Source organism: Bos taurus, chromosome 8 (genome assembly GCF_002263795.3).
Source record: "Bos taurus isolate L1 Dominette 01449 registration number 42190680 breed Hereford chromosome 8, ARS-UCD2.0, whole genome shotgun sequence".
In the NCBI taxonomy this organism is placed as follows: domain Eukaryota; kingdom Metazoa; phylum Chordata; class Mammalia; order Artiodactyla; family Bovidae; genus Bos; species Bos taurus.
In genome coordinates this window covers 110,674,247-110,689,241 of record NC_037335.1, presented here as the reverse complement: position 1 = coordinate 110,689,241, position 14,995 = coordinate 110,674,247, and the positions used below count along the sequence as shown (strand labels likewise).

General features: G+C 51.7%; 1 protein-coding gene across 6 annotated transcripts in view; it reads right to left on the bottom strand.

Moving 5' to 3' along the window:
- GSN (gelsolin) overlaps window positions 1-14,995 on the bottom strand; it is a 60,994-nt gene that overhangs the window by 44,717 nt on the left and 1,282 nt on the right. For 4 of the 6 annotated variants that reach the window (XM_059889166.1, XM_005210608.5, XM_024995842.2 and 1 more), the window contains 1 exon segment: window positions 2,943-3,030. Coding sequence is in view for 1 of the 6 variants with exons in the window: in XM_024995841.2 (XP_024851609.1) it covers window positions 1,351-1,527 (177 nt within the window). In the remaining 5 variants the exon portion in view is untranslated. 6 annotated transcript variants of the gene reach the window in all.

Below are 14,995 nucleotides of genomic sequence, written 5' to 3'. Positions count from 1 at the left end.
GGGGAACGAACCGACAGGACAGGAAAGAAACCAGCCCGGAGCGATTTACTGCGCGTGTAGGTGGGTGGGAGGGACGAGGCTGCGCCCAGTGACATTCGTTCTTTCCAACCCCCTCTGCATCCCACCAACTGACCTCACATCTCATTGCTCAAGCAACTCCTCAGCTCAAGACCTGCCGTGGCTCCTGGCATCCAGAGGGTCAGGACCCTGCACTCAAAGTCTCTTTAACCACTCTGCCCACTAGCTCCCAAACACAGAGGTACCCCCAGGGGGCTGAGCTTTCGCACGCGCACCTTCCTTGCCTGGACTTGCCTCCTTTGCTTCCCTTGCCAACCCCTCAGCAGAGCGCTAGACTCGGCGGGGAAGCCCTCTGAGGCTCCCGGGGCCCCAGGCAACAACCAGCAGGAGTCTGGATCTCCCAGGGCCCCCAGGTTTGATTCACCTCCGCTCTCCAATGCAGAAGCTCGACAATGAAAACACGCAAGCCCAGAGAATGCTGGAAAGGGCTCATTTCCAGGACTGCCGACACCAAGCCTCATCCTGAGGCGCAGTGTCAGGACGCCACAGTGTGGAAAAGCCAAAAATTACATCCTCGGGGCTCCTCAGGGCGGGACTTGGCGACTGTCTCTTTCAAGGGTTCCAATCCTGAAATTGGGGCAAAACTCTCCCCTACTTTAAAACCTCCGTGCCTCCCCAGGGGTCTAGATAAAACTCCAAACCCTAACCAAGGCCCCCGAGGGCCCGCACAACGGAGGCGCCGCCTGGTCTCCAGGCCCTTCTCCCTTCGCCGTGCTCTGTTCCCAGCTCCTTCCTCTCCCTCACACTGTCCCTCACTCACACTGTTCCTTCCATCTCTCTCCTTCATCTGTCCAGACAAGAGCCCATCACACCCGCCCAGTCCCATCTGCTCTCCTAACGCCGGTCCCTTCCTTCACAGCCGAAGAAGGGATGAGTTTGTTCTGTGTATAATGGATTCCGTAGGGCTTCCCTGGGGGCTTAGCGGTAAAGAATCCGCCTGCCAATGCAGGAGACCCGGGTTCGATCCCTAGTTTGGGAAGATCCCCTGGAGAAGGGAATGGCTATCCACTCCAGCATTCTGGCCTGAAGAATTCCATGGACAGAGGAGCCTGGCAGGCTACAGTCCTTGGAGTGGCAAAGAGTTGGACACGACTTAGCGACTAAACAACAATAACTTATATAAGACCCAAGACGGTAAGACCCACGAGGGTTGGGAAAATCTCATTCTTTGCTGATTCTCCAACCCCCAGCCCAGGGCCTAAATAAATACCTGTCAAATGAAGGCACACACGCATGAACAAATCAATGAGTGAATGAGCCTCTATGTCTTACCAGACAGGAAGTGGTCAGACTCCTGCTGAACATTTGAGGAAAAAAAAACAGGGCCCCAATTAGGGAGGCCGCAGAAGTAGGAGACAAAGTGAACGGTGCAGCCTGCCAGAAGCAAAAAGGAGAGAGAGAGAGCTTCCAGGAGGAGGAGGCACCCGGGGCTCCAGCGAGGTGGGGCATGAAGAGCTGAGGAAACACCAGGAGGCATGGACACGGAGGGGTCACTGGGGAGTGCGCGAGAGGCGGGGCCCAGCACAGGGACAGCGGGACAGGGTGAAGATGCAGAGAGCCCTCAGCTGACAGGCGCACAGCGGCTGCACACTTCTGCAGAAGTGGGAAAGCAGAAGATGGTTCCTGTGTCACTTGCCAAAGCATTCAGAGAATATAACCCTTTGTGGGGACACAACGCTCAGGCCATCGGGCTCTGGGAGTTGTCAAGGCTCTGAGTCTCAGACTCTAGAGCATCAGAGCCAGGGCGGCCCCTGCCGGTCCATATGGGCAGCTGGGGGAGGCCCCTTCATCTCGTGCCCTTGGGAGGCGGCTGTTCCCCCTCTGTGGGAGTCCAGCATTGAGGCCGCAGCATCGGAAGGCCCTTGCGTCTGGGCTTGGGGAAAGAGGAACAGCACCAACTGTGGTCGGCCTGTCACGTCACCGCCTGGAAGCCAGCCGGGCTGTGGGGATGAGTAAGCCCTGGAGGTTCTCGGCCCCTTCTCCTTTCGGCAGTCAAGGTCACCAGAGCAGTGTTTCCCAGTCTTTCCGCACAGTTACTATCAGAAACTCACTTCTCTCTGTTTCAACACGGGAAGCTGGGTTATCCCCCTAGCGATGATCCTTCCCCTTTTTCCAGCTCACAAAGGCCCTTCGGCATCTGTGAGCTGATGCAGTCCGCACGACAACCTTGTTAGGTGGGTGGGGGAGACCAATGCACCCATTTCACAGGCAGAGAAACCGAGGCCTGAACTGGGACCTGAGCCAGGTCTCCTGCTTCTGGCCAGAGGACTCTGCATTCCGTGCCCTGCCTCTTCACCTCCTCCAGCGGGTCACCTGTGAATCTGATAGTCAGGTGGGCCCCGCCCTGCCGGCCGGCCCAGGTGAGTGTGACTCATGCACCTTCCCTGTGACTCACACTTCTCACTCCTCCTCCGGTCAACAAGCCCGGAGCCTTGGCAGCCGCACCCCAGCTTTTCTCACCCTTCCAAAGAATTCCTGCACCTCCTCCTCATGGGAGTCCACCCTCGGTGGGAGTCCACCCTCCAACCGAGGCGCTACCAGCAGCCCGGAGAGGGCAAGCACCTTCCTACCGTCACCCAGTGCAGGAGCAGCACAGCCGGGGGTGGGGGCCCAGGAGTCCTGGCACCCAGCCCACTTCTTGCCTCTTCCCCAAGGGATCACCCTTGCCTGGCCTCCCTCTCTAGGGAGGCTGAGGAGCAAATGAAGCAAGGGCAGAATGCTCTCTGAGCTTTACTAGAAAAACCCCAGGGACTGCCTTTGCACCATGTGTGCGCCCAGCGGCTGCTTCCCCAGGCCCATCCAGACCCCCCGGCAGCCAGGCTGGGTTTAGGAGGACCCAGCGGTGGCTGCACTGCTCTACCTACCTTGTGGGGCTGTGAGTGAAGAGGGCGGCTCCGTCGGAAGGGCTTGGCACCAAGGTGAAAGCGCGGCTCGAGAGCTTAGCAGCACCACCTGTAAAGAAAGGGCCAAGACTCCCAGGCTCAGGGGCTCAAGGTCATCTGGTCAGAGCCCATTTCATGCTCCTCCCCAGCCCCCACCACCCCCCATCCAGGGTCACATGCCCCTGCATGCACACCTCCAGCAGTGGGGCCCTCACTTCCTGCCAAGGCTGCAAACCTTCTATTCAAGAGTCCGGCTGGTTAAGAGCACTGTTGCTGGGATGTGCTGGAATTCTCTCTGCCCATGCCCCGTTACACGCTGGGCCTAACTCTACCCTCTGGGCTCACCCGGAGCAGGTCTGGCACCCCGTTTCCCAGTGGCCCCTCAGAGACTTGACGACGGTAACCCTGGGCCCCTCGAGTCTTCTACCCCTTTTGCTCCAGCTCTTCCTGAGATCAAGGTGTCTGGTTCCCTCCCCCGGCTTCCCTGATCTACTTTAAATGAACCCTGTCCCTACCGACAGCGCAAGACCCAGAATTAAACACTTGGATGAGCTCTCTTCAGGGCAGGGCAGCAGAACTCTCACCTCCATCATTCTAGACGCCATGCCTCTATTAATACAGCCAAAAATCCCATGAGCATTTAAAGTAACCCCATTGTATGACTGAATTCAGCTTATGGTCAGCTTCAGAACTGTGGCTTAAGATCGTGAAGTTAGACCAAAGGGCCCTTCATTTAACTAACATGTAACAATCAAGTTACGTCACCTTTCTGAGCCTCAGTTTCATTCTCTGTAAAACAGGAATTGTGGGGTAGGTGTTAGAACCTACCCCATGAGGTCATTGAGTGAGTGAGTGAATGAGTGAAAGTCGCTCAATCGTGTCTGAACTCTTATGAAGATCAAATGAGATAAAATATGTCAAGGATTTTGAATAATGTATGTGCTTACTCTACCACTTAACTCTCAGTCTGCTTCTAAAAAGTGTATCTTTCTCATGCTGTACTTATGCAGACTTCGGAGCCAAGCCTCTCACATGCCATATTCCCACCTCTATGCCTAGCGTTGCTCCACTGTTGCAAGACTGTATTACCATCATATGCTGATGAGTCTTTCTCTCCCATGAGACCATGGGCTCCGTGAGGTTGCTCTGCCTCTGAAGCCCAGGCCTGGCACGTGACCTGGCAAACAGGAGGACCCGTGGGTGTACGCTGAGTGACCAAACGCAGGGCCAGCCCACGCGCACCCAGAGTGGTTTGTGCAGCCCCAAGCTTTCAGCACCCACACTTTCAGAGACACCCGGGGTCTTCACCCTTAGTCACTCCCAGACTCCCAGTCAGCCACATTCAGGGAGCCGCTGAGCAAACTGGCTCCTGCCTGAACTGGAAAAGGGCTCTGCCCAAACCAGCTTCTCCAAGCCAGGCGGAGAGACTCCAAGATCCCAAAGGCAGCGGGGCCCTGCAGGCTCCCTGGATTAAGATGCGAGTGAACCCTATTCTTAGCTGACAGTAGACGGCCCAGACATCCCTGGGGCTTTCTACATCGTGAGCGGCACCAGTGCACAGCAAGAGATCCAGAAAGAGGCTGGGGGCTTATTTGGGCCCTGGGACCTGGAGTTAAGTGCCACCTTCGTGGGCTCCCTTCAAAGAGTTCCATAGAAACTTCCCAGTTCCGTGGGGTAGATGAACACAGAGCTGCTGCTGCCAAGTCACTTCAGTCGTGTCCGACTCTGCGACCCCATAGACCGCAGCCCACCAGGCTCCGCCATCCCTGGGATTCTCCAGGCAAGAACACTGGAGTGGATTGCCATTTCCTTCTCCAACACAGAGCTGGGCTCCTGCAAATGATTAAGCAGTTCCCACTTTCCGTTAACTCCGTGAGGATGAACCTTTCAAATCCAGCCCCCTTCTCGACACACCTCCACATCTCACCCTCACCCTCTCTGGCGGTGCTGTAATTGTTCCCAAGGGCAACCTCTTTTACGCTCAAGGTTCCGCATCTCAGCATCAGCACCACCATCCCCCGTCTGGACGGACGCCGGGCATCCTCTTCAGCCACCCCGGCTCCGTCACTCTCGCCTCCCTACACCGCTGGTTCTACCCGAACGCGCCCACTGCTCCCCACCCCGACTGCCAACACGTTGGTCCAGGCCCCTCAGCCTCTTGCCTGGGAGGCTGCCATGCCTCCTACCCGTCCTCCCACTTCCTCCCACCCCGTCCTCCCACCCACTCCCTCCTCCCCTCCAGAGCAAGCCAGACCACGTTGCTCCTCTGCGCAGACTCAGCCATGACTCCCTGATGGCCCCCAGGTAAAACCCAACGTCCTCAGCGGCCCTTTAACCATGCGCGCCTTTTATGGTCTGCCCTCATCAGTCTTGAGCCTCAGCTCTCCCCAGTTCCCGTCTTCCACCCACACCCCTCCAAGCTCCAGCCAGAGGCAGCTGCACTGGCCCTTAAATCTGCCTATAATCTTTGCACAGACTGTCTCCTCTGTTCCCGAGCTCTCTTCCATCCCTGTTCTTTTCTCCTTCCGCTCATGATCAAGCCCAGGTTTCCTCCGAGAACTCACCTCTAACCCCCCCTTCCCCGTGAGGCTGAGCTCCTCTGAGCCTCGGCCGGTTTCCCTGCCACACTGTTACACTCTGTTTCCAAGTGTGCCTCCCCCGTCAGACTAAGACCCGCTTCCCTGTATCCCAGAGTCTAGCCTAGGGCCACCACAGCTCAAGATTCAAGGAAGGCAGAAACTAGTAAATCACACGCATGTTCACGTGTGTGCACACGTGTGTAAACACTCATGCACAAACACGTTCTCAGAGACGGCAAAGGGCGCAGGTGCTGCCACCTATGGGCAAAAAGAGCATTACACGCTTTCCTGCGCTCTGGACGCCGGGAGCCGTCGAATTTCAGATTCACTGGTGTAGAACTGTTGTTATTGCTTAATCGCTAAGTTGTGTCCAACTCTGCGACCCCATGGACGCCAGGCTCCTTTGTCCCTGGGACTTCCCAGGCAAGAATAGTTAACCCCAGCTAACTCCAAGTCGGTCTGTTTTCCATTTTGGGCCTTAAGGCTGCCACAACTTAGAAACAAGGTCTGTAAACCAGCTTTGGTCACGGCCCGCATGCTGCATGGAGCCCTAAAGAGGGGTGTCTCCTTCCAGTAGTCACCATCCTTGCCTGGGGCTCCTGTGAAGCCTATTCGCTGGGTTAGATCTTAGAGCTGCCCGCCCATGGAAGGAGTGGGTAGAGAGCTTGCCATTAGTGAAGGTGTATAATCATCAGGAACCCCATCTGTTTGGATGGCTAAAAAGGAGCTTTCTGCCCTGCGGGGGTGAAGGGGTGAAGGAGAAGCGGGAACAGAGGTGTTTTTCTTCCAAAAGACTGTTTCCAGATCGCTGAGAGGACCCTCAGATTTGGGGTATGTGTGTGTGTGAAGTTCCTTCAATCTTATCTGATTCTCTGCGACCCTATGGACTGCAGCCGGCCAGGCTCCTCTGTCCCTGAGACTTTCCAGGCAAGAACACTGGAGTGGGCTGCCATTTCCTGCTGCAGTCAGATTTGGGGAGGGTGTGTGCCCTGTCAGGCAACGCCAGAGGGTTCAAATGACACCAGCTGTCATTGGGCACCTACCCAGTGTAAATTCCTTACATACATCGTGTCTCATCCTCTCAACTCAGCGGGCAGCTGTCACAGTCCCCGTCTTGTGAAGGAAGAACACAAGTTCAGAGAGGTGAAGTGCTGTGCTCAGGGTCACACGGCTAAGGTGCCTGAGCAGCTGCCACCAAGTCAGGCCGCCTCCCCGACAGCTTGGTCTCACCAGACTTCAAGCTGGGCCTCTTGCTTACTAGACAAAAATATAAAGCTCCAGTTACTCTAGACCAGGGGTTAGCAAACTTTTACTGTGAAGTGCTAGGACTTCTCTGGGGGGTCCAGTGGTTAGGACTGTGTACTCTCACTGCAGGGGGCACAGGTTCGATCCCGAGTCAGGGAACTAAGATCCCACATGCCATGACCAACATTTTTAAGAGAGAAAGAGAGAGAAAAGAGCCAGATAGGAAATAGTTTAAACTTTGCAGCCACACACCCTGTTGCAGATTCTTCCTTGTTCAGTTTCGGATTTTCTTTTTTACAGTATTTTAAAAATGTAAAAACCATTTTTAGCTTGGAGGCATACAAAAACAGGCTGGGGCTTCCCCAGGGCTGTAGTTTGCAGCCTACAGCTGTAAGAGAATAATACGTATAACCTTAAGTATAAAAACTTCTGGTGGAAATGTTTTATGCCAAACACTAGGCCCTTCAGCTGTATTTCTCCCCCTTCAGATGACATCCTACTGAGTCACTCTCTCCTAAAGAAGAGCCCTGCCCTGCTCTGAAATTCAAGGGCTGTTCAGATTCTAGAAACATAACTGCGGACCAAATACAGTTCCGCTTAGTGCTATGAGATGACAGAAGCAAGTACAATGGGAAGAAAGAACCTCAAGGATAAGATATCAGGAGTTCTCGGCTCTAGTCTGGGCCTTGAACAAAGGATTTAGAATCTTACTAGGCTTCCCTGGTGGCTCAGCTGGTAGAGAACCCACCTGTGAATGCAGGAGACACAAGAGTCATGGGTTCGATCTCTGGGTCGGGAATATTCCCGAGAGAAGGTAATGGCAACCCGATCCAGTATTCTTGCCTGTAAAATTCCGCTGACAGAGGAGTCTGGCGGACTACAGTCCACGGGATTGCCGAGTTGGGAATAACAGCGCATGCGCGCACGCAGTCCACGGGCCTGAGGAGTTGGGTATAACCGAGCGCGTGCGCACACGCATGCCAGCTGTGGTCCCTGGACCCGCAGCATCTGCGTTAGCTGGGAGGGCATTAGAAGTGCAGACGGGGACTCCCTGGTGGTTCAGTGGTTAGAACTCTGTGCTCCCAATGTAGGGGGCACAGGTTCCATCCCTGGTTAGGGAAGATGCCACATGTTTCAAGGCCAAAAAAAAAAAAAAAAAAAAGGAAGTGTCACGCCCCACTCCAGACATACTAAGCCAGAATCTGCATTTTCACAAAATTCCCAGGTGATTTGGGAGCACAGTAAGTTTGAGATGCTCTAAAACGTCTCTTACGTCCAGTCGCAACACTGTTGACAGAACCCTTCCCCTGAGGAGAGAAAAGGTCCAAAGGTCTTTTTTGGTGTTGTAAAAATAAGTCTCTGCCCTCACGCCTGCACTCTTTGTGACCCCATGGACTGTATAGCCCACCAGCCTCCTCTGTCCAAGGTATTCTCCTGGCAAAAATACTAGAGTGGGTTGCCATTTCCTCCTCCAAGGGATCTTCCCGACCCAGGGATCGAACCTGGGTCTCTTACGTCTCCTACACTGGCAGGCAGATTCTTTAACACCAGCGCCACCAGTGACCTCAAAAAACACCCCACTTCAGGACGCACACTCAAGAGACCAAGACCTGCCACTGAGGCTTGAAATTAAGCCTTCGACTGGTGGAAAAGTAAACCCAGGTGGACGAGAGGTGACAGTCCTCAATTCACAGTAGGGGAAACTGGCTAAAAAGGAAAATGACTTTCCCAGGACCACACTGCCAGGACAGACTCGGGGGCTGACCACGGCCCAGTTCCTTAATCTCCCCAGGCCTTGGGCTTTATGATCACTGAAATCGTTTTCATTTAGATGAGTACTTCTGAAATCTCACAAGTGGCGGAGCAGCAATCAGAGAACTTACTCTGAGCTTTAGGAAATTCACTTGCTCTCTCTGGGTCTGAGTATTCCCGGCCATGAAGTGAGGAGGTGGGACCAGGCAGCTTCTGAGGTCTAACTGTAAGGGTCGGAATCTGGAAAGGGCTTCTAGGTGAGGAGGCAGTCAGGAGAGGGGCCTTCTGCAGAGGGTGACCTCAGTCACACTGAAGTCTGGAAACAAAGGCAAGCACTTACATCCTGAACATGGAGGCAGCACGCTGACCGGGCCGCAGCTTAGGTCTGTGGCGAGTGCAAAGCAGAAACTGCGGTGCGAACCAGCTTCTCCCTGCCTCCTCTGCCCAGGATCTTAATCTTTAGCACTTGCTGATGCCGAACTGTGCAAATCTACAGGTATACCTCGATTTATTGCACTTCAGTTTACTGAGCTTCATCGAGACTACATTTTTCACAAACTGAAGGTTTGTGGCAATCTTTGAGCAAATGGTCTTGTGACATCATGTTTCCAATAGCATTTGCTTACTCTGTGTTTCTGCATCACATTTTGGGAATTCTTGCCATAGTCTGTTTAAACTTTTTCATGATTGTTGTATTTGTTATGGTGATTGGTCATCGGTAATCTATGCTGTTACTTCCGTGACTAGCTGAAGGCTCGGATGATGGGTAGCGTTTTTTAGCAATGCAGTGTTTTTGAGTTAAGGTACGTACCTTGATTTTTGAGACGGAACACTGTTGCACACTAAACAGGCGACAGCGTAGTGTCAACACGGCTTTTACACGCGCTGGAAAACCAAGAATTCTGTACGCCTTGCTTTATCGTGATAGTCACTTTACTGTGGCGATCCGGAATGGAAACCTCAGTATCTCTGAGTTATGCCTGTGTTTGCTAAATGAAGAAATGTTTCAGAAGAATGGTCCCTGAGCCTTCTAACAGCACAGTTAGGCTTTTGATAACCAGCCTCAGATGTTCCCCAAAGAAAGGCTGGTGGAAATACAAACTGCTACAACCTTTCAAGCATGGAAGTTTGGCAAAATGTAGCAAAAGCTGTAAATTTGTCATTTTTGACTCAACAGCTCCATTTCTTGGGCTCTCTTTTAGAAAACAATGAGAAAGGAATAATTTATGCACTAGAATGCTCATTGCAGCACTGTTTATCAGCAGCCTGAATGCCTAATAACAGACGATGTGAAGTGAATCACTCACATCATAGATACAATAATAGAGAATAACAAAAAAAATCAGGTCAGCATTCATCATTTTAATAATAAAAATGTGAAACTTTTTTTTACAAATAGAATTCATTATTTTCTTTAATCCCCCAGTCTATTAGAATGAAAGATTTTAGATAAACATGCATTTATCCACTTAGAGTATACTTTTAAAACTCTTTAAAAAATTAAATTTAGAGTACTAAATAACATGAAAAAATATTTATGTTATAACATTTGGGAAAAAAAATGCAGAAAGTCAGAACAGAAGATTACAAATGTGTTATGACCACAGTTCTGTCAGGGGTAAAAGAATATGTGCTGAAAATATTAGGAAGGAAATGCACCCAAATGTTAACACTGATTATCTTGTGTTGGCAGAATTATGGACATTCTTATTGTTTATACTATTTTTATTTTCTACATTTTCTATCATAATTACTATATTTATAAAAAAGAAAAAAAGTCATTGGAGGAGGGGGAAAAAAAAGACATATCCTGTGGGTATCCCACCCACAACACTCTGCCGCTCCTCCAAAATTAACCAGCATTTACTGAGTACCCACCAAGGGCCCAGCCCTGCCACAGCCACTATAGAAGGAAAATTAAGGGCCAAGCCCCACCCTGAAGGCTTACATATACCGTATATATATCATTTGTTTGCAAATAAACTGGGATCAAATGATATCCTTGCTGAAGTTGGAAAGAAGGCTGTTTGCTTAACCGGTTCAGCAGAATAAATAAATCCACCCCTACTGGCGTGGCACCTTCATCCCAGTTCCCTGAGAAGCTCCACGGCTCAAACTGCCCCTGGAGTCCCCCTTGGGAAGGGCACGTTTTAGGGACACGTTACAGCCAAGGAAGAAAACTGTTAATCCTGAGTCCAAAAATTGGGTGCAAGAGGTGCAGAGACGCACCCTCAGACAGAACCTGTGAGGCACCAGGACGCAGCAGGATGGGGCCTGGGAAAGAACCTATCTGGCTACGTGGTCCCTGGGGACCCCAGGCATGAGCGCTCACATCTCCAGACTTCAGCTTCCTCATCTGTAAAATGGGGCCCATAACAACCTCAGGGCTACTGTGAGGCTCAAAAAAGAAAAGGAAGGCATTTCATTTCTCTGGGCTGAGCCTCAGTTTCCTTATCTGTAAAACTGAGTAAATATCTCCTCCCTAGTGGAGCTGTTAAAAAGATAAAACAAGATGGTAAAGACGAAAAGTGAACACAGTAAGAACGCCACCGACAGGGGTCCTCACCCTTACTGCTTGTAGAGCAGGGAATGGGATACATGCATGAATCCTAGGCCTCAACTGCCGTATCTGTAAAATGGGCAACCAACTGAATTCACAAAGACCCAATTTATGAACAGCAGCCGAATCTCCAGCTGATGCTGGTGCAAGTCACTCAAACAAGGGTGACTGCTGTGGGCTCACTTCATGCTTAGAGACGTGGGGGCCCCATGTCCCTGCAGTGGGCACAAAGCCCCCTGGCTCAGAGGCCGCCGGGGCTGGGAGGGCGTGACATTATTCTGTCCACCCGCCTAACGCCAGGGGACACGGGCCCAGCGGAAGGCACGGACTAGCTCAAGTCACCCAGTATTTTGCCAAATGGCAAAACCAGGACTCAAGCCCAGGCCTTCTGCTGTCCAGCCTTGCCCATCACACCCACCGCTGTTCTCTGCCCTGCCCTTAAATTGCTGATGTGGTCCTGGGCAGGGCAGGGGAGAGCAGGCAGCAACAGCAGGGGGTTGGGGGTGGGGAGGAAAAGCCAGAGAGCAGCAGGAACCCAGCCTGCCTGTGGTCTCCAAACTCGCAAACCACATCAGGCTGAAATATGACACATGCTCACTCGGTTGAAAGGGAGGAGATATTTTTACTTAACATCCCCCAGCTGCCTGAACACTGGTCTCTTTCTTTCCCTCCCCTACAAAGTACATAGCTCCTGGGACCAGGTTTTCCCTGCTTCTGCTGACGTTTTCTCAGGAAATAACCATGGGGAGGGGAGGGCCGGGGAGAGAGATGTTGCCCATTCTTCCTGGCTTCCTCAGAAAGCTTTCCTGAGCGGGGGCTCCAGCAGTGAAAGGAGGCTGGGCCCCCAGTTAACTCTCTGAGTGAACCTGGGCAAGTCTCTGTCCTCTCAGAGCCGGGATTTCCTGAAATGGAGGAAAGATGGACCTACACTCTGAGTCCTGTAGGTAGTACAGAAAAGCATGAATTTAGAGAGTCCCTTGGACTGCAGGGTCATCCAACCAGTCCGTCCTAAAGGAGATCAGTCCTAGGTGTTCACTGGAAGGACTGATGCTGAAGCTGAAACTCCAGTACTTTGGCCACCTCATGCGAAGAGTTGACTCATTGGAAAAGACCCTGATGCTGGGAAAGATTGAGGGCAGGAGGAGAAGGGGACGACAGAGGATGAGATGGTTAGATGGCATCACTGACTTGATGGACATGGGTTTGGTGGACTCCGGGAGTTGGTGATGGACAGGGAGGCCTGGCATGCTGTGGTCCATGGGGTCGCAAAGAGTCGGACACGATTGAGCTACTGAACTGAACGAACAGTCCTGAGAGGCCCCTCCAGGCCTAAACTCCCCACACCATGCATGCGGATCAGCACCCCTCCTCACAGCCCCAGCAAAACTCCACCTGCAGTTCTCATAACGTCAGGACTAGATGGCTTCGCCAGTAGAACATTTAAGGCAGTGATTAAGAGCTACCGCCCTACAGTCAGACCTCCGGAATCCTAGCACTGACACCTAACTGCCTCACAAGCCAAAGTACATTCCTTAGCCTCTCTGAGCCTCAGTTACGTCCTCTACAGAAGCAGATAACAGGACCTAACTCAGAGACATGATCGTGAAGAACCAACAAAGTAATTAACGCCCCAGCGCTTGGTTTACTAAAAGGTAGCTTTTTATCATGGAGACCAACATCTCCCCATTTCACAGATGAGGACACTGAGGCCCCGTGAGCCAGGACTTGCCCAAAGTCACTCAAAATAACTCAGATTACAGCTCCACTCCTAAGTCAGTGCATCTAACTTCTCTCAGTTCTGCCATCTCTAATAACTAATCCATGCTCAGAGACTGTAGATATGGGCTGTAAAGTTCTCTTGAAGAAAACCAGAGACCAGTGCCCCAGCAAGGGATGACAGAATATGCAGAAATCATCTCTATGACCTGACAGCTTCTCACCAGAGACCCAAGCTGCCGACATGAAGTGGGGAGAAGTGACCCTCCGGCACTGGATGGCTAAGAAGCGTGAAGGCATCCAGTATTCAGCTCTTGCTTGCGACAGTTCCACAGAACTGCACACATAGCTGTCCACAGGGCCACCTCTGGGGCAAGAAGGGGTTACAGGGATGAGGCTTACTCTATTCTCTAGGCTTGAATCTCTTTTTTTTTTAGAGTTTATTTTCAATTGGAGGATAACTGCTTTACAATATTGTGTTGTCTTTGCCAAACATCAACATGTATCACCCACAGGTACTCACATGCCCCTCCCTCCTGAACCTCCCTTCCACCTCCCACCCCATCCCACTCCTCCAGGTTGTCACAGAGCCCCAGATTTGACCTCCCTGTGTCATACAGCAAGGCTTGAATCTTTAACAATATTTCTTTGCTTTAAAAGTAAAACTCAATACTGAAAATCTCAGAATAACTTGGCAACCTTGTCCAATAGCTGCAAGCCCACTACTTGCTTTTAGATAAAATTTGCTGCCAGTTCTGACGGGTTCTTCAGCTGGGATTCCAGAATCTGCCACTCTGGTCCATCCCATGGCCATTGGTCTGGTTCAGACCTGCACTCTCCTTCACTCGACCATCCAGTAGCCTCCTAAGGAATCCCTGTATCTTGAGTGAAAAGTAAAGTGAAGTCGCTCAGTCATGTCCGACTCTTTGCGACCCTATGGACTGTAGCCTACCAGGCTCTGAGAAGCCTCTCAAGAGTACTGGAGTGGGTGGCCATTTCCTTCTCTGGGGGATCTTCCCAACCCAGGGCTCGAACACGGGTCTCCGGCATTGCAGGCAGACGCTTTACTGTCTGAGCCACCAGGGAAGCCTTCAGTGCAGCCCCTTCCAAAGCATCTGCTACAAAGCCACCAGATTACTCAGAGTTTTGATCACTGCCCTCAGGCTAAAGTCCAAGCCCTTAGTTTACGATCTAGCTCCCTCTTGATTATGGTCTTCCCTGGTGGCTCAGATGGTAAAGCATCTGTCTACAATGCGGGAGACCTGGGTTCCATCACTGGGTCGGGAAGATCCGCTGGAGAAGGAAATGGCAATCCACTCCAGTACTATTGCCTGGAAAATCCCATGGACAGAGGAGCCTGGTAGGCTACACAGTCTATGGGGTCTCAAAGAGTCGGAAACGACTGAGCGACTTCACTTTCCTTTCCTTTTCCTTTCCCTCTTGATTTACAGTCTCAACTCCCACCACTCCACCTTTCCCTCATCTGCATCCTCGCCTTGTGGACTGCTCAGAAAGCCTCAGTGCCTTTGCACGAGCTGTGCCTGCTTCTCAGCATGTCTTACTGCCCATCGCCTTATCTCCTGGGAAACTTTTACTCATTTCTGAGGTCTGGGTGGCCCAAACAGACTTAGTCACCCCTTTATAGGCTGAAGTTAATTCTCAGTATTGCAACTTTGTTCCGAACACTATAGATGAGACGCATCTTGAGGACAAATATCTTTGCCTTCCTCAAGGCTCTTGGGCCCTCGCAGGGCAAGACACTGAACACAGGCCCTGAAGAGTGCTGAATCAAGGAAGAAGGGAAGGAAGGAAACCCCTCCTGGGAGATGCCTGCTTTTCCAAATTGATGTCAGTCCCCAATAAAAAAGACTATGGAAAATTCTGGAGTAAAGTTCCTTTCCCTGATTCACACAGTAACTTTTTTTGCTGCGAAACTCACCCGGGTGCCAATTCAAGCTCCCCGGGCTGTTTATGATTTCCCTGGCATTTATAAATAGTGAGGCCTCAAAAAGGAAAATGGAGTTTCAGGGGAACTGGAAGCTGCCGTTCCCCCTCCCAACCTTCCTCCTCCATTCCAGGCCTCTTCCCCTTAATTAACATCCCCAAGAAATGCCAACCAGCACTCCAGAGTGTGAGTATGTCTTGGAGGGGTGTGTGTGTGTGTGTGTGTGTGTGTAGTGCTC